General features: G+C 55.8%; 2 protein-coding genes across 5 annotated transcripts; both read right to left on the minus strand.

Moving 5' to 3' along the window:
• Nucleotides 1–2,926: 2,926 nt before the first annotated feature.
• Nucleotides 2,927–11,818, minus strand: CYTH2 (cytohesin 2). Of its 2 annotated transcripts, none has more exons than XM_082437441.1 (12): nt 11,631–11,818; nt 10,670–10,817; nt 10,505–10,571; nt 9,354–9,472; nt 7,929–8,009; nt 7,334–7,446; nt 7,076–7,224; nt 6,418–6,529; nt 3,715–3,791; nt 3,533–3,604; nt 3,280–3,434; nt 2,927–3,190 (listed from the first exon to the last, which is right to left on the minus strand). In XM_082437441.1, exons 1-12 carry the CDS (start codon nt 11,647–11,649, stop codon nt 3,103–3,105), a joined length of 1,200 nt encoding a protein of 399 aa, XP_082293567.1. In that variant the 5' UTR covers nt 11,650–11,818; the 3' UTR covers nt 2,927–3,102. The 2 variants fall into 2 exon arrangements, with proteins under 2 accessions (XP_082293567.1, XP_082293568.1); XM_082437442.1 differs by lacking the exon at nt 11,631–11,818 and adding an exon at nt 11,100–11,187.
• A 2,210-nt stretch (nt 11,819–14,028) lies between these two features.
• KCNJ14 (potassium inwardly rectifying channel subfamily J member 14) lies at nt 14,029–23,898 on the minus strand. 3 transcript variants are annotated; one of them, XM_082437439.1, is made up of 4 exons: nt 23,768–23,898; nt 22,653–22,896; nt 17,808–18,567; nt 14,029–16,002 (listed from the first exon to the last, which is right to left on the minus strand). In XM_082437439.1, the coding sequence occupies exons 3-4, from the start codon at nt 18,513–18,515 to the stop codon at nt 15,406–15,408; spliced, it is 1,305 nt and encodes a 434-aa protein (XP_082293565.1). In that variant the 5' UTR covers nt 18,516–18,567; nt 22,653–22,896; nt 23,768–23,898; the 3' UTR covers nt 14,029–15,405. The 3 variants fall into 3 exon arrangements, with proteins under 3 accessions (XP_082293565.1, XP_082293566.1, XP_082293564.1); XM_082437440.1 differs by lacking the exon at nt 22,653–22,896 and having other exon boundaries at nt 23,768–23,786; XM_082437438.1 differs by having other exon boundaries at nt 17,808–23,898.
• Nucleotides 23,899–24,087: the final 189 nt, after the last annotated feature.

Below are 24,087 nucleotides of genomic sequence, written 5' to 3' on the forward strand. Positions count from 1 at the left end.
GAGGAGGGAAGGGGTCAGGAGTGGGGACTCAGCCGGGACGCTGTGTGGACTCCCGGCTTAGGAATTAAGATTATGAGAACATTAGGGTCACATGTAAGTTGTGGGCGATGGAGAAAGAGTGAATGAGAGGATTAGGTTTTGCTTCTTTCCCCTACTGCCACTTCTGATAGACCTGGTGGTTCTTGAACTGATCTTGTAACATGTCTGCCCAGGGTGGGTGCTGCATGGAACCCAGCCAGGTTAGGCAGTGAGACCCTAGGCTCCTGGGTCTGAGGGAAGAGGGGGCTGGGGGCCTGGACTCCTGGGTCTGAGGGTGAGGGGGTGTATTAGCTCGCTAGGGCTGCTGTAACAAAGTTCCACAAATTGAGTGGCTTAAACCAGACATTTATTGTCTCAGTTCTGGAGACTAGATGTCCAAGATCAAGGTGTTGGCAGAGTTGGTTCCTTCTAAGGGAGAATCTGTTCCAGGCCTGTCTCCTAGCTTCCAGCGGTTGTCTGGCAATCTTTGGTGTTCCTTGGCTTGCAGAAGCATCACCCCGATCTCTGCCTTCATCATCACATGGCCTTCTCTCCTTGCATGTGTGTCTTTGTGTCCAAAATGTCCCTTTGTATAAGGACACCAGTCAAATTGGATTAGGGCCCACACTAATGACCTCATCTTAACTAATTGTATCTGCAATGATCCTATTTTGGAATAAGATCACATTTTGAGGTATTGGGAGTTAGGACTTCAATATATGGATTTGTGGGGGACACGGTTCAACCCGCAACAAGGGGGTTGGGAGTATGGGGTCCTGGGAGAGGAGGGAGCTGAAAGCCAGAATTCTCCATCCTTGGGGAGAAGACGGACTGGGGGCAAAACTGAAGGACAATTCTGAGGTGACTGGAATCTAATTTTAATGTTCCACAGGCATCTCCAGCTTAATTTGGGTAAAACAGAACCACTGATTTCTCCCCCCATAAATCCCCTCTTTAGCCATCTCAGTAAATGACATTGCCATTCACCAGCTGCTCAAGCTAGAATCCCAGAGTTGACCCAGCCCTCAGCAAGTCTTGCTGGCTCCTCTTCCTAAAGGACTCACACGGGTCCGGGTCTCTCCAAGTCTACGGCCACACCCTCTTACACCAGAATGACAGCACAGCCTCCTAACTTACCTCCCTGCTCCTGCCCCTGCCCACCTCCAAATTACTCTCCTGCAGCAGCCAAAGGCCCCCTCCTGCAACGTCAACCCAAATACATCACTCTCCTTTGTCATGACCTTGGATGGCTTCCCATCAGCTAAGAGTACATTCAAAGTCCTAACATGGCTGTCCGGGCCCCAAATGATTGGGCCCAGGCATTTCCTCCATTTCCCATCACCCCATCCTCACTCCATCACCACCGTACAGGCACACCAACATGCTGTCAGTTACTCCAACACAACGTGCCTTTTCCTGCCTTGGCACATGCTGTTCCCTTTCCCTGGAATGCTCTTCTGGGGCATCTCCACTGAGCCAGCTACTTACCCACAATAGGCACTCGGTACCTATGGGTTCATTCCATGGAGGAGAGCAACACAGGGGGAAGACAGTGGTGGGACCCTCCACCGACCCAGGCACCTCATTTCCCATGACTTTCTTGGGTCAATGACTCCATTTCCGCGGGATTTTTGAGAGGAGTTGGGAATTCCATTCCCCATCAGCCCCTGGGGTGGAAGCGGTCAGGCAGGGCCTTGTTTCCCAGCCTGAGGAAGTGGGGGACAGGGGATCAGCCTAAGGGAAACCCAACAGCAGGGTCTTAAGAAACTACATTTCCCAGGAGACCTCCAGAATGGCTCTCCCGGCAGTGGAGCGGCCAGCGCCGCATAGCTTGCTGGGAATTGTAGTCCGGCAGTCTCCCGGGAGGGATGGGTGCACCACCTTGGAGTTGTTACAGATTAGGAGCCTTCACACCCGCGGATGTCTGTGGCCAAGTGCAGGGCCGGGTCAAGGCCCAAGAGACCCGGGATCTTCCACACCCCGCTGGCAGCACTCAACAATTAGGAGTTAGATCCCTCGGGGTCACGGAGGCTAACTGCAGTTCAGGCACGCCCTGGACGACAGGCTTCCCTTCCAGCAGGGGCTTGGTCCTGGGCCTGTCTGGAGTTGTGGCTCCTCGTACTAAATCCTCCTCAGCTGCAGATCTGGACGTAGGAAAGAGACGGGGTCTCCCGACACCCCTCTCGGGATCCATGTGCTTTTGTTCCTTGGGGACACCACGCACACCCCAAGCTGGAAGGCAAAGGGGGACAAGCCTGGACCTGGGGCTCAGGGGTACCCCACCCCCCCAAGTTTCACCCTCAAAGAATGCGGTCCTTACACTTCTGTAAGCTGTCAGATTCCCGGGAAAGGAGATGTTATAAAAATGCCACTTCTCAGCACTACCCCTGCCTGGTATAAAATGTCTTCCAAAGGATGATCCTCTAGTGGCTGGGAAACCCGGTTCAGTTGGCCCAGAGTCCCACCCTCTTGGCCCCAAAGCCCCGCCCCACCTACACTGGTCCCAACCTATTCCCGACACCACTGACCTCTAGCCCAGCCGATCAGATATTGTCTGTTGCCCCTCAAAGACCACAAGCCCATGAGAGCAAAGGTGGGATGAGTGTCTGCCTGGCACCTGGCTGTCAAGTAATGTCTAGAATGAACGGTAGACCTCGTCCCGGAAGCTCTGCGCACCTGCATTCTCAGCACCCTTCAGTTCTAATGCAACGCCAACTCCAACCCAGTTAAACTTCTTCCTTTACTCCACCCCCACGAGCTATGGGTGAAACCAGAACTGAGCCATCCAGGATATGCCCTGTGCGTTCCGCTGCACGGACAGCACCCTTTCTTCACGCGTTACCAGGCCAGCTCCACCAAGCACCTGAGCTCTACCAGCCCCAAGAGATGAGGGGGTCCGCAGGCCGCGAATGGTTAAATAATTCATAAGATTACCAACAGCGTATTAATTACAAATAATGAGGGAGGAGCTAGAGGAGATGAGTTTTCCAAACGGGGAACCAGGATCCGCAGCCCCAGGGCCCGGGGGTCCGGCCACCCGGGCAGGGCAGCTCCGTAATAAATAATGGAGTTGGGGGCAGGGGGTCAGGGCTGCTCCTGCTTCTTCTTGACAGAAATCCGCTTCTTCCTCGCAGCCAACATCTCATAGAACGGGTCCACGCTCACAGCGGCCCTGCAGAAGGGGCGGGATCCCAGGGTGAGGGCCGAGGGGCCTGGGCCCCCGGCCACCCCCTCCCCAAGGACTCTGGGGCGCAGGCTCACTGGATGGACTTGATCCACTCGTCCTTCTCCTCCTGCGTGGGGGCCGAGATCCGGTACACCATGTGGTTCCCCTCAACCACCCGGCCATCTGCCTCTGTCTTGCAGGCTTTGATGAGCTGCCCCTTGTTGTTGCGTATGTAGAGCTCGAAGCAGTTCTGGGTAGACACGAGACGACGGACAGCTGGGAAGAGCCAGCCCTGGGGCCAGGGGAGACCCCCCGACACGGCAGGACGGGGTACAGGGAGGGTCTTACTGGTTTCCGGGGGTCGTCCACCTCGCGGATGCTCAGATTCTCCAGGGGGATGATTCCTCGGGGCTCCTTGTCCTGAGAGAACAAGTTTGACAGGATTCAGACTTCCAGTCTCCCCCCGCCCCCAGCCCCTGCCTCCCGCAGACTCAGGGGTCCGGCCCCCTGCCCCTCGGCCCCGCCCTCACCGTCGTGTACTCAAAATAGTAGAGGCAGTTGTCCGTGAGGATAAACCAGCGCCGCTTCCACGTCTTCACCCGGCCCCCTGGAAGGGAAGGGGGGCAGGGGGCCTGGGCTCAACAGGGGGACGGGGCCTCTGGGAGGGCGGGGACGGGGGGGGGGCGGTGAGAGATAGAGCGAGCGCAGGGAAGGTGGGGCTATCAGAGCCTCAGAAAGAGCGATGCGTGGGAAGACGGACGAGCAGGACCAGGCGTGGTGTCTGGGCCCCGGGGACCAGTCCACCCCCAGCGTGCGGCTCTACACTCTCTAAGTCTGTCTGTCGACTCGGGTCAGGGCCCTCAGCCCCCCTGCTATGGGCCCGAGGCCAGGGCAGCCCCCTCCCCTTGTGTCATGTCGGGGAGCAAGGACGGGGCCGGCCTTGTACCTACCTCCTGGGGCAGACAGCGAGAAAGCAGGCAGGACCAGGCGAGAAGGGAAGGCGGAAGAATGGGGTGCCCCCGAGAGCCGCAGGGTTGGGGAGGGGAGGGATGCGCAGGAGGTGGCACAGAGATTGACAGAAACAGCAGAGAGAGACACGCAGAGAAGGAGGGAGGGAGGGAGAGAGAGGGAAGAAAACCAGTTACATCCACATGAGGGAGGAATGGCCTGACCCTCTCCCACCCCGGACTGAGGACCCTGAGCCGCACTGAGGCGGCCAAGAGCCCCTCCCCGCGCCACTGCCGGCTCCGGCCCAACCCCTAGGACGTATCCCAGGCCAGGGGGGCCTTCCACTGCCACGGTGAAGATGTCTCTATACGGGAGTCATCCCCACAAGGCAGAAGACAAAGCCCCCCGGCGTTGGGCCAAGGTGGCACGGGACTCATGTCAGCACCAGTACACACTGGCTGTGACCTCAGGACAACCGCTGGCCCTCTGTGGACGCCAGTCTGGAGACCCACTCCAGCCCACACCTTCCTGCCTCAGAGTGACCTGCTTCTGGGCTCCTGGTGGTCCCACAACGATTAAATTGCAGTAATAATGACTTTTATTAACCATCTCTGTGAATATAACCACCACCACAGATTCCCTTTCCTGTATTTCAGTGTTTAAGACGTGGCTTTTTCTAATGACCTTGTGATGTGCTCTGGTCAGAGATCTGGGTCCAAGGCCACCTCTGCCCAGTGGCTGCTGGACAGTGACCGAGCCTCAATCTCCTCATCCAAGAAATGGGAAGGGTTCCTACTGCTGGGCGCGGTTTGGAAGAGAACCAGTTCCTCAGGAAGCTGCCCCTCCTGCTTTTCTTTCCCACCCACTCACTGCCAGGGGCACCATTTGGCCTTCCTTGAACCATCTAAATTCCTCCCAGACCCCGAAGACCTGTCGGCCTCCCTCGGCCTCCCTCGGCCTCCCCCGGAGCTGATGCAGGAATCCATCCACCCCAGCAAGTTATCTGGAAAGAGTGATTCGCATTTTTTATGCACCAGGGACCTGCTACTGTGGCTGGAGAAGCGATTCCTCCATTTAGGAGCAGAATTCCATGTGGGGGGGGGGGTGCAGTGTGGATGATGAGATGTGAACGGAGCAAAGTCCCGCCTTGACCCTGTGCCAGGCTGGAAGCTTCCTCTGCGCCCTCCCACCGTCCGGGCTGCCTTCACTGTCCAAGCCGGACTATAACTCCTCACCAGATTCTCTGTCTCCCTGGGGCAACCACTCACTGCTCCTCCATTAAGAAGCCACCGCTGACCCTCCCAGGGCACCTACTACCAGGCCCAGCTCCGAGCCAACGGCTCTCAACCTGGGCCATGCACTGGGACCACCTGGAGAGCTTTCAACATGACTGATGGCCTATCCCGCCCCCAGCGACCCGACTTCACAAGTCTGTGGACTGGCCATTGTGGTTTTCGGGTGAATCTCTGGGCAGCTGCGGTTGAGATCCACCCCAATCCTCAGCCAGCTGTACCTGTCGGACCTCTGCTAACTAACCCTGAATTTTCTGGTGCCATGTGTTCCAAGGGTCACTGGCCCCTGCCCCATCCATCCCATCGTGGCCAGGGGCTCCCGATTCACCTAAGCCAGCCAGGGTGCTTCCCCTCCCCACCAGGAACCAATCCAACCAGCTGAGAAGTCCACCGGGGTATTCTGGGACCCGTTTCCTCATTTCTGCAGGCTCTTTTCTGCCTAAGGGAGATGTTCTGGGGAGGTACGACGCCCCTAGAACAGCCACCACGCTACTGGGCTGATGAGGAGGTAACACACCATGGGGATAAATCCAAGAGTCTCATAGTCGGTCTGCCTCGGACCCCCAAGAGTTCCCTCCAAGTGAGGTAACAGGCTCCCAGGCATCCCAGTCCCTTGGGCTATTTTCTGTTCACTACAGCTGAGAGCATCCTGAGTGAACAACCCCCCAGATGGCGACTGGGCGAGCTGGTTCTTGGCTGTGTCCTCAGTGCCTAAACCAGGGCCTGGCACAAAGAAGGGCTTCCGTAAATACGTATGGGTGAGCAGAAGGGGTTAGGGAGCACTGAATACAAGCCCGGCCCTGGGCTTGGGCCCGGCACACAGTGCTGAACTAGTTTTCGGCCCATTTTTCAGATGTGGAAACTGAGGTTCAGAGAGGTGGAATCGCTGGCCTAAGGTCACATAGCGGGTACGTGAGAAAGCTGAGTCCAGAGCCTGGGGCCCACTAACCTCCCCCCTGCAGAGGCAGCCAGCAGAGTCAGCAAGGGACGTACCCAGCTTAAGGAGCCAGCCCTCCCGGTCCGGGTTGAAGAAGGTGTGGGTCAGATCATTCCCGTCATCCTCAGGAATCTTGAAGGGCTCATTTCGGATGCTGTCGTAGAGGTTCTGAGGGGCGAAGGCGTGGTCAGCAATTCCAGGCTCCTGGGACCCTCCCAGGGCTACTCGGCAGTGGGGAGGGGGCTCCACCAACCAGGGAGCCAATGAGACCACGGGTGGGACGGCAGATGGGATGGTGCAGGGAGGGAGGGAGGGAGGAGGCTGGGAGAAAAGGGAAGAAGGCAGAAGAGTGGAGGGAGCCCCAGGGAGGAGAGAGAGGAGGAAAGATAGAAAAACTATGTGGAAACACAGACATAGGAAGAGCTGCTAGGTTCTGAGAGAGACCGACAGGCAGGTGAAGAATGAGATAGACCAAGACCCTGAAAGAGTCACAGAGCCAGAGAGAGACAGAAAAGAGAAAGAGAGAGACAAGACAGGCAGCCAGAGAGAGAGAAAGAGGAAAGAAAGGGACATGCTGGCGTGACCACGCCGTCCACGGGCGAGGCGATGATCCCGGGTGGGGAGCTCAGGCACTGGGAAACCCCCAAGGAGGAGGGTCTGCGGCAGGAAGAGGGACAGGGCTGAGGGGGCTGGTGGAGGGTGGGGGGGCCTGACCCTGAGCAGCTCCTCAGGCAGGTCCCCGCCCTCATTGATGCCCCGGTTCATGGCCACGAAGCGCTCCAGGCCCGGCTTGTCCCGGACGTTGGGGTTGTGAAGGCTGGTGTTCAGCATGATCACCGCGAAGGACAGCACGTAGCACGTGTCTGCATTGGACAGTCAGGGAGTGATGACTGGGGCATATGGGCCCCCAGGACCCGAGAGGTCAAGCCCCCAGCTCCCTCCTTCCCCAGGACCCAGGAGCTGGGCCCCCACCTGTGGACTGGAAAACCCCGGGGTTGCATAGGCAGTAGCGCTGGGCAAAGGCTTCCATCATCCGGTCAATCTTCTGGGCTTCTCCAGGGAGGCGGAAGCTCCAGAGGAACTGCCTGCGTCAGAGAGGGGCCGGGTGTCGATGCCAGAACTGGCAGGACCCCCTCCCCACGCTCAGCCCCCGTGATAGGAACTGGCCAATGAGAGCTCCACGCTTGTGGCCAATCTGACCACTGAGCATCGGCCATGAGACTTTTGGTGGATTTATATGGAAACACCCTCCTTCTTTCTACTAAGGTTGCTGAGCGGGTCTCATGGTTGCTAGGGGCTTCTGCTATCATGTGGGAGGAGGGTCTGCAGCGAGCAATGCCCACACCATGGCGAGTGCAATCAAGAGGAAGAGAAAGTTGTCCTTCTGACACCGTTTGAGCACCTGGATACAGGTACGCCGGGAGGAAGCCCCACCGTGGACTTCGGTGTCATGCGAAGGCGATCCATTCCCTAATTTTTGTTGCTGTTTTTGTTTTGAGTAGAGATCATCACTTGTAAAGAAAGCCCTGACAGGTACCCTCCTGCCCTTCCAACCTCTCCCTCTCACCTGAGGGCCTGCACCAGATTGAGGTCGGTGAACTCATGCAGATCCACGAAGGCGTGGAGCACTGCCAGGTTCAGCTCTTCCCTAGGAGGACAGGGACAAAGTCACGCGCAGGACGGGGCTCGGGGAGGTGGGCTTAGGAGTGGACAGGAGACGAAGCAGTGGGGAGGCTGCGCCCCCTCTTCTGCACAGAGGCTACCTGTATAGCCGGTGAAAGTTTTGGCCAAGCCCCCATCACAGGCCTGGTACCAGGGCAGGGATACTAAGAAGGCTCTTGGGAGGACTGTCTGCCTCGAGAACCCTGGTGTGGTTGGACCTCTATTCAGTGGGGAGAATTGCAGCAAACACGTGCTCTGCTGGCCATCACCTCTCTCTGATGAGCCCCAGGTTCCACAGATGCCCTGTGGAGATGGTCTCCCAGCCCCCAGTGCCCTGTGTAGATGGTCCCCCATCCCCCATAGGTCCATGGACAATCCCACTGCACCCCAGATGTCCACAAAACGATCCCCACAATGCCAGATATCCGGACCATCTCCATGCACTCCAGATGTCCACAGACAATCCCCAGACATCTACAGATGACCCACCACACCCCCAGACTCCCAAGACAGTCCCTATGCACCCCAGATGCCCACAGACGGTCTCTGTACCGCAGATATCCAGAAAGTTCCACACACCCTAGATGTCCACACAATCCCTAAGCATCCCAAACGTCCACAGATGGTCCTGTGCACCTCAGACGTTCGCACCTCAGACGTTCAGACGGTCTCTACACACCCCAGACGCTCACAGATGGTCCCCAAGTTTCCCAGACTTCACAGGAGGTCCCCATGCACCCTGGATGTCTATAGACGGTCCCCGCACATTCCCAACATCCACAGATGATCTCCATGTACCCCAGATGTCCATAAATCCCTAGGTACCCCCGGACATCCACAGTTGGTCCCCATACACTCCCAACATCCAATCTCAGGCACCCTACACTTCTAGGTGGTCCCCACACACCCTGGACGTCCACAGATGGCCCTCATGCTCTCAGATGTCCATGGGCCCCCTGTGCTCCCCAGATATCCATTGATGACCCCCCAACTTCCTAGCGGTCCACATCATTCCCATGCACATCAGTTGTCTCACACCATTCTCACGCTCCCACGCCACCCACAGATGTTCTCCACTGTCCCCAGCCATAAATGGATGGTCCCCACATTGCCCAGATGTCCACAAAGGTCCCACACCCCCCAGATGCTCAGAGATGGTCCCCAGGTTCCCCAGAAGGTCCCAGGCTCCCCCAGACTCCTGTCAGCCCATTTTGTCAAAATCCAGTCATAAGGTTGATCTATCAGAGCCTCTTCTCGGGAGGATTTGGGTGCAAGGGGCCGAGGTGAGAGGCCAAGCAGGAGGTGGCGGGGGGCAGGGGGCGGGTCTCACCTCTCCCCCAGGTAGTCCCCGATGGCCGTCTTGTTCAGGCCTTCGCCCTTGTACAGGAAGCGGGCGATCTCCTCGGGTGTGTTCTGCAGAAGTTCATTCTCCACCAGGAACTGGATTCCCTGGGGGGCGGGAGCTGGGTCTCAGGGCTGGGTACTCAGAAAGCCACGCCCCTCCCCTCACATCCTCAGAAACCAGAGCCTCCAAACTCACCCCACCCTCAACGGAGTAGGGCTGAGTTTTACTTTCAGGCTTTTCCCAGGTCCTTAAATACCATCTGTCCCACGTCCTAGCCTTTGCATCTACTGCTCCCTCTGCCTTTGCCTGGTTAATTCCAGCCCCCTGGAAGCAGGATCTGGCAAGGAACAGGAGCTCCGTGAATGTTTGCTGAATGACTGAACAAACTACCATTGCTTTGGACAAGAAGAATAAAGTGGGAAACTGTTAGTAGACAGCAGTCCATCAAGGGCTGTGAGGGCCAAGCCTCAGGCTGGACTAAGGCTTTCTCAGGCTCTCCTGATGCCACGAGGACCACCACGGTGGCTATATCTCACTCTGGATCATGGTATCCATGCCTAGGGGCTCCCTGAGGGCAAGGCAGGGTCAAACTCTTCTCTGGGTCCTCAGCTTTGCCTAGCAGAGGGGCAGGCCCGAGGGAGGCCTCAGGAGATGGGTGTAAAATGAATGACTGAATGAACAAACATCTTTCTTCCACCTGGTGAACACTAACTCATCCTTCAAACCTGACCCGAATATACCCTCCTCAGGGAAGCCCTCCTTGATGCCACCAGGCTTGCTCCTCTGAGTGTCCACAGCCCTGGTACCTCTCTCTCTCTCTCTGTCATGGCACTTGTCAACCCTCTTCTGTACACGTCACTATCCATATTCCCTACCAGACTCAATCGAGCTCCTCCTGGGGACTCTAGATGACAACAGAAGTGGGCCCTAAAATATGAGCAAAAAGGGGAAGAAGACCTCCCAGGCAGAAGTTCCAGCCCAGGAACAAATGCAGCCAATATCTGAATCCAGGGATCAGGACCAAGTCTGTCCACCTAAGGTAGACCTTTAACCACCATACTTCTGGAACAGAGATATGCCAGAATCCCCCGTCTGGATGTCTGCCTGGCTGATCCCAGCCCTGTGGCCCCAAGCACCTTTTTGGGGTCCATATTGAACTTCTTCCTGCCCATTGCCATCTTCCGGTTCCGTTGCAAGGTCTTGCTGCAGGGACAGAGAACGGAGGGTGGAGCGTCAATGCCTGGGCATCCCCGGCCCTGGCCTGGCCCCATGACCCCCAGGTTCCCTGCCCCAGCCCTCACCTGCCCTCATTGGCCTCCAGACCCTCGACCTCGCTCATGGCTTCGCTGAGCTCCTCGCGCAAGCGCTGGATCTCCACCAGCAGCTCCTGCTTGCGCCGCCGGATGTTCTCCAGCTCCATCCGCTCCTCTGGAGTCAGGTCCGGGGGTTCTGGGAGAGGGGATCAGGGGTGGGAGGTCAGTTCTGGGGACTGGGATCGTGGATTTCTGAAATCTGGGGGAAGACAGGGCTCCTAGGTTCAGGGGGAGGAGGAGGAGGAGAGTCCAGCCTCCTGTGTACTGGAAGAAGGGGCTAGGGCCTAGATTCCTCAGTCCAGGGGAGGAAGGGCTAGGAATCTAGACTCTTTAGTCCTGGGGGAGAAGGGGACTGGGAGCCTGAACTCTTAGGTCCGTGGGGAAAAAAGGGCTGGAAGCTTGAACTTCGGTCCATTACTTGAAAGGAAGCTGAGGCCTTGGTTTTCTGCCTCCATTCTTGGCGAGGTAGCTGTGGGTCTGGGTGTCCGGACTCCTGGGTCCATGGAAAGTAACTATGGCAGGCGAAGCTGATGACAGCTTGCAAGAGTTGAGGAAGGGGGCGGGGCATCGAAGGCCCCCGTCCCCGCCTTAGCGGAATCTGTAGCTCCTAAGATCTCTCCTCACCCCACCGTCCCCAAAAGCCCCCTTCCCTCTCCCAGCAGGCACTGGGCTCGCCCGGCCCCTCCAGAGGGAATGGTTCCTCCCCGGCCTCGCCTCCGCCGCTCCCACCCCTTCCCGCTGCCACCGGAAACAGGCTCGGCCCAAACAATGGCCTGGAACGCCCCACTCTCCTGCCCCGCCGGAAGCCTGTCCCGTGCCCCACAAAAGCGAAGCGACGACGGAGCCGAACAGCTTCGCAGGGCGCACGCCGGGAAGAACGCTCGCGGCGGAATGCTGGGGCCGAAACGCTCCATCCGCTCCCAGACGGCCCCGCCCCTCCCCGACTTACCATAGACACCGTCCTCCATGGCGGCTAGGAAGGCCCGCGGGGAGTCCGGGGCGGTCCCGCCGGTCGGGCCTGGATCCGCGTTGGCCCGCGGGCTCGGGTGAGCCCGCTCAAACGCCCCGGGAGCCACCGCCGCCTCCTCAGCGCCAGTCCTCAGCGCTGAAAAGACTCTCCCTACGCCTCCCAACCGCCCCGCCAGTAGGGACCGCCCCTCGTTTTGACACCGCCAAATCCACGGCGGGCCCACTCGTCTGCTCCGCCTCCGATACCGAAGAATCGCCCACCAGGGCGAATAGACGCGCAAGGAGTAGACGTAGCAATGTCCGGCCGGAGGTAGACGGTCTGTGAGGCCAATCGAAGTGCGAGCAGCGGCCAGGCCCCGCCTCCGAAACTAAAGAAGGCCCTTGGCTGGCTTGCTCACCAATGAGAAGCCTCGGAAAGGAGTTGCATGGAGGTGGGACTAAGCAAAAGCAGAGAGGACTACGCCTGCGCAAAGGCTCTGGGCGCTAAGATACCAGGTCAACTGAGCCCCGCCTCTAGCAATACGTTGCTAGGGGGCGGTACTTTGTTGGGCTTGTTGCCAGGGGGCGGGGCCACAACTTGGTTATTTCCGTGAGCCACACCTCCTAGCCGGCCCAGCTGGCTTTTGACTGCAGCGGTTGCCAGGCAACCGGGAGTAGCTTTGGCTCAGCTTTCTTTTGGCTTCCTTCCTCCGGGTACTGGCACCTCCGATCTCCAGACCCATTCCTTACCCTCTCCCTTGACCTCCCCATACACCTCAGCCTCTTCCGAGTCAAGGAGTGGTGAAACAAAAGACATTTTTTTCTTCCAAATGCTGCGGTTTTTAGTCTCTGTCGTGGAGAATGGGACAATACAGGAAGGCCAAACACAGTGAAAGCACAGGCTCCGCCTTCCTGCCTCAGGCTGCCTCTCAGTCTCCTCCCTCTCTCCCCAAAACTCCTCCCCTTATTTTAGCATTCTTCTGCTCTAAGACAATTCCCCTTTCCTCAGCATCCTCCCACCTCTGATTCCTTCCCCCTTCTCAGAGTCCTTTCTGTCCTCTGTGACTCGCCTCATTTCACTTCCCCCTCCTCTCATACTCTTGCTCTTCTTAAAATCCTCCCTCCTCTCCAAGTCCTCTCGCATCTGAGGACATTTCCCCTCCCCCACCTTTCATTCCCATTCCTCGCAGGCAAAGCGGGTGCAGGGGCCTGGCTCGGATGGAGATACTGGGCACCCCCGAAACGGGCAGGTCCCTTATCGGGTCTGAGGTGGTGTCTGGGCCTGGTCCTCACTCGCCTTCCCTCAGCTAGGCAGGTGGGGACAGATTCCAGGCCAGGACCTGGTTAAGCTGACAGATTAGCCACGGAGCCTCCTAATCCCCTCAGTGACCTTTATGAGTGGCTCAAGCTCTGCCCTCCCTAGCAGAAACCCAGGTTGCACCAGCCCTGACCCCACTCTCTCTCCTTCCAAACAGAACCCTTTTCCCGTCCCTTCACCCCCAACTTAACACCCTTCTTCATGCCTGGGTTTCCTTTGCCCCCGATACCTACCCCAGCCACCCTGAGCTGGGGTAGCAGCCAGCTAATTAATCCCATCCGGTTATTATGTGGGGATTCTGCAGGATAAAGGGAGGTGGGGAAACCAGAAGGTGGGACCTGGGTTGATGCAGCACTGGGACAGGCTGATGGGCAATGAGAGTGCCTGCCCTTAATCCTGGGACACAGCGGTGGGAACGTGTCCTCCCTGGCACTGGTTCCTTCTGCGGCTGGCTTCTAGCCTGCTGGGCACTTAGGTAGATAGCAGCATGGGCAGGGGCCAGATCCAAGGACCTCTATGTACCCCAGAAGCACACTCCCAGACACACCATTCCATCACAGGGCTCCCAATGATCTAATCTGGGGGACAAGTCTCCCCCTAAATACATACATTCCCCTGACATTCAGAGGTACCTCCTCCTTCCCCTGCCCCCAAGCTGCACCAGAGAGGAGGTGATTCTGGCCCTGAGCCACAACCCTCACTCCCCCTTGCCTGCCCTGTCATTCAGATATCCAGGTTCAGACCTGGCCTCTGAGAGCATCTCCCATCCCTGTTGCCCCCAGAAGGCCAGGCATTCCAGAACCAGGGAGAGCTGGGGTATCTCCAGGACCATCACCCCCATCCAACCCTCAGTGAAGTGAGGAATCATCCTCGTGGAAAGGCCCTTGGAGAACTTCAAGTTCCAATACCCCGTTTTTACAGATGGGGAAACTGAGATGAGGAGAAGGGCGTGATTTGCTCAAAGTCACACAGTCAGTTGAGGCAGAGTTGGGGTCTAGAGCAAAGCTTCCTGGATCCTTGTAAAGCACTCCATTCCACTAACTCAAGCTCAATTTCTAACCCCACTGTAGGAACACAGGAAAAAATAGATAGATATCTTTATTTATATTATATATATATATAATATACATATGTATAACATCTTTAAGAAATAGACACACATCGCTAGGTGAAAGATTCCAGAGCACTGTAGACTCACCAGCCTTGGGCCTCTCCCTTCCCTTGCCCAATAACTAGCCCTGTTACCCACAGGGTCTCACCCGAGCCCTCACCTTCTAGGTCAGCCCAGCAATGCTGCCCGTCAAGTCCCGAGTCCACCTCCTCAAACTGCCAAGTTCTAGGAGCTGATTAGAACTTCCGGGTTTTGATAACGGACAACTCTGGATCCCTGGAGCCTTGATTCCTTTTGGCATTACAGAACCATAAAGAAGTCATCTATCCTCATTGACAGTCTCCACTCCACTGGGCAAACTGCAACCAGCACACCTCAGACATCAGAATTGCCGATCCTTCCCTGACTCTGTGATCGATCTAGAGCCACAGAATCTTGATTCCTTTGGACATTCTAGAATGGCACTTAAAAAAGACACAAAGCCTGTGGATCATGTAGAGCGTTGATTCTCCCCCTTGGTTCGATGTTCTAGAGCCAGTGGTCTGGAGTTATCGCCCATCAAGAACTCCCAATCTGTCACTTTAGTCCTTCTAGACCCACAGACTCTCCATGTGTTTTGTGCATTCTAGAAACATAACTCTTTAGTTTCTGGAGTAGTCCAATTCTCTGGTCAAAGCTGTTCTAGAATCCCCAGTGCTTGCCTCTGTGGTCAATCTGGATTCACAGAATCTCAACACTGGGGTTTTCTGGAACCGCAAAGTCTTTTCCTGATTTGCAGTCAACATTCCTTGTCATTGGTCAATCAATATAGTCTTGAATTCTTGGGGCATTCCATAACTTTCCCTCCTTAGGTCGTCTAGAAAAAATGATTTGCTATGTGGTTGGCTGAGTCGAGAAGAAACAGTCCCTTGAATCTTAGGTCAGTTCAGACCAACAAATTCTTCATCTCTGCTGCTGCTTGAGAACAGATGACTTCTTCCCCTGGAGGTTGGCTATACCATCATTTCATGATCCTGCTTAACAAACCAAACCAGCCACCTAGAGGAATCTAGAAATACCAGTCCTTGCCTCTTGGGTGGTCCAGAATTCTGGATCCCTTATCTCTGGGGAGACTCAGGAATTGGGCTGACAAAGGGGTCTCAGGAGGGAGCACAGAATTCAGAGGAATTAAGGTCCAGTATGTTCATTGGTAGGTCCACTAGACGTGGCAGAACATCACCAGCTAATAATTTACCCAGCAAGCCTGTTGGTCTTAGGAAACACCTGCCCTCATCCCAGGAGAGGGCCCAATCTCTCCATCTTGCTACCTCTGGGAAAGGGGTACAAATAGGGGGGTACCAGCTTGTATCATGGGGGCAAGGTCAGCGCCAGGGTTGGTGTGAGTACTCGGGGGCTGGCAGCCCTGTCTTCTGCCTCTGCCGCATCCCCCTCCTCTTCCTCCTCTTCCTCCTCTTCCTCCTGGCAGCAACTGAGAGCAAGTTCATTCTCATAGCAAAATGCTGTCAGAGAGCCGGGGAAGCCAGACTTGGGGCTGTGGGAAGCACGCTCTGCCTGTTCGTCCAGCTCCTTGGCGCTGCAGACGGGTGTCCCTGGGACCTCATAAGTGCGATGGAAGTGGCGATAGTCAACCTCGTACTGGGAGCCACGCTGGAAGAGGACCGGCTCAAAACGATGTCCCCAGAGCAGCTCACCAGGGAGGTAGGAAGAGCGACACTGTGTGGTCATAGCTGTGGCCTCGACCATGCCCTCGAGAATGACCACCAGCTCAAAGTCAGCCCGGGCCAGCTCGGCGCGTCCTAGTTCATACAGAGGACTGGCGGAGTCGATCTCATGCACGATGGTGATGGGAGACACAAGGAAGATGCGATCGGTGCCACCATCAAAGCCCACGTCCACATCCTGGTGGTCCAGCGGTATGTACTCACCCTCCGGGGTCACGCGAGGCTGTAGCAAAAGGCGAGTGGCCAAAGACAGACATTAGGGAGCAGAGAGATAAATGGAGACAGAGACAGCGAGAGGAGGGGAGAGAGATGCAGAGAAAGAGGAGGGCAGAGACCAGTAGGTGTTGGGGTGTGGGGAGAACAGGGACCCAGAGAGAGGGGGATGGTAAGCCAGAAAGAGAGAAGGACAGAGACCCAGAGAGAGGGAGATGGAGGTCCAGGGAGGAGAGGACAGAGGCCCAGAGACTCAGAGGGAGATTGAGGAAAGAAATCCGAGAAAGACAGGGGAGAGAAAAAGAGAGGGACAGAGTGACATTCACATAGAGCCACAGAAATCAGCAAGACAGAAACGGAGTTAAAGAGACAACAGAAGATAAGAATGACATCCAACCAGCAATTGGAGAAGGAGGAGAGGGATAGAAAAATGGCTTTCAATATTTGGCCAGAGAAAGATAAACCAGGATGGCAATCTAGGTCCAACAGCCTATGTTTCACCACTGCCTCAGGCTGGCCTCTGGGCTATCTACCCACACCCCCAAACCAACTACCTCCATCCCCTTGTGTGTCTGTGTATCTGTGTGGGGTGGGGGCCTAACCCCAGGCCAGGTATTGGCAGTTTCACCCCATCTACCCATTGGTTCCATACCCACCTCCCAGGCCATGTCAGCACCCCAAAGACTTCTGCGAGAGACAGTGTCCCTCCTGGTCGTGAATACTGGTGTTTCAGTCAAGCAGGAGACAGAGGTGGGGGTGGGGTGGGGACCCATTCTCTTGCCACTGTCTCCCCAGAGCCCCCAGAGGCTGCTGGGAGTTGTAGTTCCCACCACGACCCTGTCCTCCCTCTCACCCCAGTCCAGCCCCAGACCAGAGTTCTTAAGTGTCTTTACTTGCAAGGCAAGGGCAGCTGCTGCCCCAGAATTTGCTTGGGCAGTTTGACCACAATTCTAGAAACACAATTCTAAGGCGCCTTCATCAGGGCGCTGGAAGGAGCCGCTGCCCCAGGGGCCAATGGGAATTGTAGTTGGTTTTTGTTTGTTTTGGTTTTTTGTTTGTTTGGTGAGACGCTAAAATTCAAGAGTTTCCCAACCACTGCCCTGTACTTCTCTGAGCAGGAGGCTGGTGGGAGAGTCTGGGCCCCTGAGGTGGAGAATGAAGTCTCTCACAAATGCTGCCCAGAGGCCATGGAGAATTGTGTTCCCTGACTCTGCAGGTGTGAGTTGAGTTGCACCCCATCCTCGGGGCCTACATCTCCCACAAGCCCATAGGGGTCTGGCCTCAGTCACAGGTCTCTCTCTGTACCACAATATCTGCTGAGAATCGTAAACCTGAGCCGTGGTTTACACCACCCGCAAAACTACAACGCCTCCTCAGACCACCCCAGGTGGGCAATTTCCCTGCCCCCAGAGGCTTCTGGGAATTGTAGTTCAGAGACTTTACCGGCCAGGCATGGACCTCGCAGGTCTGGATTTCCCACAATTCGATAGAGGGTCCATCCTCAAGCCACAGGGAGCTCTATAAGTCTCAAAATCTGTCTGAAGTCTAGGCCTCCAGGAAGAAATGATCAGAGACCTTTCTCTTGGGTTTACATCTACAACAGCTCGGGGAGCCATCCTCGGCGCACAAAGTGGGGCGGAAGGGGCCCTGCCCCGGGAGACTGCTGGGAATTGTAGTCCAGATCCCATCCAGGCTCCACGCACACCTGTCCCTTAGACCTACAACTCCCACCATCCCCCAGGACACCTACTCCCCGAACTCGTTAAAGGGCCCGCCCACCAAGGGGCGTGGTCGTCCGCCGGGACAGTCTCGCACCTGCAACAGCTGGGCCCGCACGTGGGCCTCGACGAGGTGGCTGCGGCGCAGGTTGCCGACGCGCCACATGAGGCAGAGGCGGCGGTCACGCAGCGCCACGACGGCGTTCTCGCTGAAGATCAGCGTCTCGTTGCGCTTCTTGGGCTTGGCCATCTTGGCCATGACGGCGCCCACGACAAAGGCGTCCAGCACGCAGCCGGCGATGCACTGAAGCACCACAGCGGCCACGGCGGCCGGACACTCCTCGGTGACGCTGCGCACGCCGTAGCCAATGGACGTCTGCGTCTCCAGCGCGAAGAGGAAGGCGGCCAGGAAGCTAGCCACCTGCGAGAAGCAGGGGGCGGTTGGCGGCGGGGCAGCCAGGTCGCCGTGCAGGGAGGCGATGAGCCAGAAGGCCAGGCCGAAGAGCAGCCAGGAGGCGAGGAAGGAGCAGGAGAAGAGCAGGCACATCCAGCGCCAGCGCACGTCCACGCACGTGGTGAACAGGTCGCTCAGGTAGCGCGCGCCGTGGCCGCCCAGGTTCACGAAGCGCACGTTGCAGTGCCCGTCCTTCTTGACGAAGCGCCCGCGGCGCCTCCCCACTGGCGACTGCGCTGGCGCCCACCCGTTGCGGCACAGCTCTGGCCCGGCCTGCTCCTCATCTCCCGCCCGATTGTTTGCCGACTCCAGGGCGCCGCTCAGGCGGCGCAGGGCCCTGGCCAGGCCCATTGGGCGGGGACACCCCCTCCACTTGGCCTAGCGGGGGGCGGGCGCCCCAAACCTGCGGGGACATGAAACGGGCAGCCACGTCAGGGCTGCCGGAAATGGGGGGGCTCATTGGCCAGCATGCTCCCTGGGCCTTAGTGGCCTCATCTGGCAAATGGGTGGAAAATCAGAACAGTACAGCATCAACAACACTGGTGGGGGAATTCCCTGGCGGTCCAGTGGTTAGGACCTTGCGCCTTCACTGCCAAGGGCGCAGGTTCCATCCCTGGTCGAGGAACTAAGATCCCACAGGCCGCACGGCACGGCCAAAAAAACAGACAAAAACACTGATGGTAATACTATAGGAGATGGTTGTGTAGCAACAACAGGAACACAACTATAGCCATAGCATCAGTACTGTGTTACAGCAAGCACTACAGTAACTAGAGCGGACATTTATACAGCGCCAGACACTGTTGTGAGCACTTTACATAAATTTAGATATTCGAACCTCAACAATGTAGACGTTATCACCCCCATTTTACAGATTAGGAAACAGAGGTACAGAACTAAGCTGGGATTTGAGTGCTAGCAGTCCAGCTCCGGAGTCCATGCTCATAAAATAAAGACTAAGCGGTCACAAAGAAAACAAACTTATGGCTACCAAAGGGGAAAGGGGCGGGTGGGGGGGTAGTGGATAAAATAGGAGTTTGGGATTAACAGATACACACTACTAAATATAAAAGAGATAAACAACAAGGACCTACTATATAGCACATGGAACTATATTCAATATCTTGTAATAACCTACAATGGAAAAGAATCTGAAAAAGTATACATATATAACTGAATCACAGCTGTACACCTGAAACTAACACAATATTGTAAATCAACTATACTGCAATAAAAATTTTAAAAATTAAAAAAAAAAAAAGACTAAGTGGTAACTGCTGCTGTGACTCCAGCTGGGAGAGATGAGCCTGGGCTCTGAGGTCACCTATAGTTCAAAAGCTCAGAAGGCACAAGCAACAGAAGGGAAAAAAAAAAAAGATAACTTGAACTTCATCAAACTTAAAAACTCTTGTGCTTCCAAGGACACTAAGATGAAAGTGAAAAGACAACCCACTAATGGGAAAAAATAGTTGCAAATCGTATCTAAGAAATTTGTATCTAAAACATATAAAGAGGGCTTCCCTGGTGGCGCAGTGGTTAAGAATCTGCCTGCCAATGCAGGGGACACGGGTTCAAGCCCTGGTCTGGCAAGATCCCACATGCCGCGGAGCAACTAAGCCCGTGAGCCACAACTACTGAGCCTGCGCGTCTGGAGCCTGTGCTCCGCAACGGGAGAGGCCGCGACAGTGAGAGGCCCGCGCACCGCGATGAAGAGTGGCCCCCGCTCGCCACAACTAGAGAAAGCTCTCGCACAGAAACGAAGACCCAACACAGCCAAAAATAAATAAATAAATAAATTTATAAAACATATAAAGAGCCCTTATAACTCAATAAGAAAAAGACAGCCCAATTTTAAAATGGGCAAAGGATCTGAATAGGCATTTCTCCAAAAAGATATACAGTTGACCCTTGAACAACATGGGTTTGAACTGCAAGGGTCCACTTATACACAGATTTTTTTCAATAAGTACTACAGTAGTACTACATGGTCTGCAGTTTGTTGAATCCTTGGATTCAGAACCATGTATACAGAGGAGCAACTCTAAAGTTATACTCATATTTTCTACTGTGCAGAGGGTTGGCACCCCTAACCTCCATGTTTTTCAAGGGTCAACTGTACAAATAGTCAATAAGTATAGGAAAAGATAATTGACAACATTATGCCATCAGGGAAATGCAAATCAAAACCACAGTGAGATACCACTTCATACCCACTTAGGATGGCTATAAAAATTAGAAAAAACAAAACCAGAAAATCATTAACAAAGATGTGGAGAAATTGGCACCTTCCTATGCCACTGGTGGAATGTAAAATTACACAGCTGGTGTGGAAAATAGTCTGGCAGTTCCTTAAATGGTTAAACAGAGAGTTACCAATTCCACGCCTAAGTATCTACCCAAGAGAATTAAAAATAAGTGTCCAGGGGACTTCCCTGGCGGTCCAGTGGTTGGGACTCTGCGCTTCCACTGCAGGGGGCTCAAGTTCAATCCCTGGTCGGGGAACTAGAATCCCGCATGTCGTGCAGTGCAGCCAAAAATTAAGAATAAAAACCAAAACAACAAAGTGTCCACACAAACTGTTCACAGATACTCATAGCAGTATTATTCACAATAGCCAAAAGATGGAAACACCCAAACGTCCATCAATTGATGAATGAATAAATAAAATGTGGTCTATCCACACAGTGGAATACTGCCCAGTAATTTTTTAAAAAATGACATGACAGATGCTATAACATGGATGAAACTTGAAAACACATGCGAAGTGAAAGAAGCCAATCACTAAAGACCATATATTGTGTAATTCCATTTATATGAAATATCCAAAATGGGCAAATCTGTAAACTGAGAAATAAGACTAGTGGTGCCCAGGACTGGGGAGATGGGGGGATGGGGGAGCGATAGCCAGAGGAATGGGGTTTCTTAGTGGGGTGATGAAAATGTTCTAAAATTGATTGTGGTGATGGTTGCACAACTCTGAATATACCAAAAATCACTGAAGTGTACACTTTAATGTGTGAATTGTATGGGATGTGGGTTATATTTCAATGAAGCTGTTACAAAAAACAAAAACATACCATAAAACCCAGGCTTGGCCCTGACTCTCAGATCATGGGGAAACCTTTCCAAACCTCAGTTTCCTCAGCTGTAAAATGGGGAAATTAGATTTCATCAAGGTCAGGAAGGGTCTTTCAGTCATATGGACCCAGGGCCCAATCTTGGCTCAGTTGCTGACCCACTGTGTGCCTTGGGACCACTGGCTTCATTTTCTGGAGCCTCAGTTTGCTCATCTGTGGAATGGGGATTCAAGAAAACAACAACACACACCTTGAAAGGAAGAGGAATCCAGAAGAAAGAACTCGGGCTTTTGAATCAGGCAGTTGTACGTTGAATCCCAGCTCGGGCACTTACTAGCTATATGGCTGGTGGCAAGTCATATCCCTTTCTGAGCCTCAGTTCCCTCATCTGAGAAATGGAGGGAATCTTAGCAGCTGAACTAGGGGGAGGGAGAGGAAAAGGGAAGGGGCCAGGCATGGACCTGCAGACCTCATTGCCCTCCAGCAGCTGCAGGGTTAACATCTGGCCCTGTGGTGGAGGGACTTCCGGGACCTGTCTGGGCTAGGGGTTAAATGTTTTTGCACATCAGTTCCATCAATACCTACCAAGCACCTAGGTACTATGAGCCCCCTGTGCCAGGCTCTGGGGATCCTCATGGGCTTCTTAGCAGGGCTGGGGGCACTCACTCCAAGGAGAGTGAGTTGTTAGTTGATGTCAAGTTCAACATCAACAGGTACCCACTCCCCTGCCCCGCCCCCCGCCCCCAGAACTCTGCACCTGCTGTCCGTGACCACCCAGACAGCTCCGCCACGTGGGATTTTCTTAAGCCCATTCTGCAGAGGCAAAGCTGAGGCTCACGTCAGAGTGGACCGCGCCTGGCTGTGTTCAGCGCCCACGATGTGCCCCAACTCTCTTTTCTTCAGCCTCAACTATTCTGGGCATTAGAGATTGTTCTTCCAAAAAGGGGAAACCGAGACTCGTCGCTGAAGGGGGCAGGTCTGAGGTCAGGATCCAGGCTCTGACCTCGACATTTGCAGCCCTCTCCTGCCTGGAAGTCCCCACTATGCACTAGTCTCCTCTCAGGGGCCACCTGATGACATGATGGGGGAGGGGCCGCGGGGGACCGGCGGGGCCTCCTCACACCCAGTCACCCATCTTTGACCACAACCCTTGGATGTGGGGACTTTGCTTCTCACAGTAAAGCAAACTGAGGCGCTGAGGTCCATCCCTTGTCCCAGGTCCCTCAGCCAAGGAACAGCAAACCCTGAACTCCCATCCAGCCTTCTTGGTGCCAAAGCCTGAGTGACAGACCGGACCACAGACAACCTAATCACACGCTCCTATTTCCTGAGCACCGATGTCCCAGGCCTTGCCAAGCTCACCAGATGTCTACAGCCCGCCCACTGCACTCCACCAGACCCCGCCACTCACCTTGGCTGCTCAGGATGCTGGGAGGTCAAGATCATCACTCCAGTTCACAGGTTGGGGAGTGGCTGAGACCTGGCCAGACCCACGGAGTGCCAGGGGTGGGCTGCTGGTTTGGGTCCTGAGCCTTTCCAGCCCGGGACTCTGCTTTCCTAAATCCTCCTGTGCCACCCTCAGCCCCGTGAGGCGGATGTGATCTTGTCCATTTCATAAAGCAGACAGGAGGGGCCTTCACCTCCGGGGGTCCCGTCTGCATCCAACACAGTCCAGTTCAGAGGCAGCACATGGGACTCGGCCTCAGGGCACACACACCTCCCACCAGCAACGGCAGGACCCCAGCAGAGAGGATCCAGAGCCTGAAGCCCTCCCCCCCACCTCCCCCTGACCTGGGAGAGCAGCTTAATGTTTCCATATAAAGGCGACACGGGGCTTAAGGTGCATCAACTTCACGTCAAAGTCACTGTCTAATCTGGGGCTGAGAAGCCCCGCCCCAGGTGCCGCGCCCCCTCCGCCCAGAAGCACTTTCACACGCTCCCTGAGACCCTGGGCTGTCCCCTCACAAGCCCCCCCCGCCCCGCTCACTAGGGGGGTCTGGGCAGCAGGTTGGAGGGCAGAGATCGACAGGAGGGGATGTGGTGTGGAGACTGAAGAAAGACGAGGGTACAGAGGCTCAGAGACGGGCAGGGAGGGGGAGTGTGGAGTGGCAGGCCTGAGATGGAGGGAAGGACAGAGACCCCCCCCGGGGGTCACAAGAATCCAGAGGGGACAGAGGACCGGAGAGAGAGGGGGACAGAAAAGAAGCAGACTAGCAGCAACCAAGCAAAGAGAAGTGGAGATCACATCTTAGTCAGTGGAAAGACGGGAGCTGTGGTGACAGAGCCAGATGGGGGACAGAGATGGGACAAGACAACAGACAGAAAACGGAGGTGGGCTCTGAGCTGGGGGGAGTGAAGCTGGGCGGGGGAGATCGCTCTGGGGCTGGAATGTGTCACTGAGCGGGGAACGGTGAGGAGGGGGTGCAGGTGCCGGGGCAGACCCCCGAGCAAGGAAGGTTGGGGGGAGGGGGGGAAGGCTCTCCGAGCCAGGACCCCTGCCCTGGGGCTCCGCGCGGAGACACGTACCTGGTGGGGCAGCCCACCCCCATGCCCTCTGCCGGGGGCTCCTCTGTTCGGGCTGACGCGAGGCCTCTGTGGGTGCTGAGGTGCTGCGGCCTGTCCTCGGCCCCAGGGGCCTTGTGCCGGGCGCCCGACCTCTGTGTCCACAGGAGGATCAGAGGCCTGGCCTGAGGGGGGGCAGGGGGTGGGGCCAGCTCCGAGCCGCAGAGGGGGAGCCAGGGAGGACGGCCAGGCAGGGCGGCTGGGCCTCGGCCCAAGCAGGCTGGAGAGGAGGCGGTGGCACAGGAAAGACACAGCGGGAGGGGGCACGGAGACAGAGCTTGGGG

Source organism: Balaenoptera physalus, assembly GCF_965194825.1.
Source record: "Balaenoptera physalus genome assembly, chromosome: 19".
In the NCBI taxonomy this organism is placed as follows: domain Eukaryota; kingdom Metazoa; phylum Chordata; class Mammalia; order Artiodactyla; family Balaenopteridae; genus Balaenoptera; species Balaenoptera physalus.

Bases quoted from the DNA above. Each gene is read 5' to 3' on its own strand.
- CYTH2 (XM_082437442.1), bottom strand. From the start codon at position 11,184: ATGGACCCAGGAGTCCGGACACCCAGACCCACAGCTACCTCGCCAAGA. The intron at 10,818-11,099 runs GTAATGGACCGA...CCCCTCTCCCAG, and splicing joins AGGCCTCAGCTTCCTTTCAA to AACCCCCGGACCTGACTCCA. The intron at 3,792-6,417 runs GTACGTCCCTTG...CTTCCCTTCCAG, and splicing joins GGGCTGGCTCCTTAAGCTGG to GGGGCCGGGTGAAGACGTGG.
- KCNJ14 (XM_082437439.1), bottom strand. From the start codon at position 18,515: ATGGGCCTGGCCAGGGCCCTGCGCCGCCTGAGCGGCGCCCTGGAGTCG. The intron at 16,003-17,807 runs GTGCGAGACTGT...CTTTTGCTACAG, and splicing joins TGCGGGCCCAGCTGTTGCAG to CCTCGCGTGACCCCGGAGGG.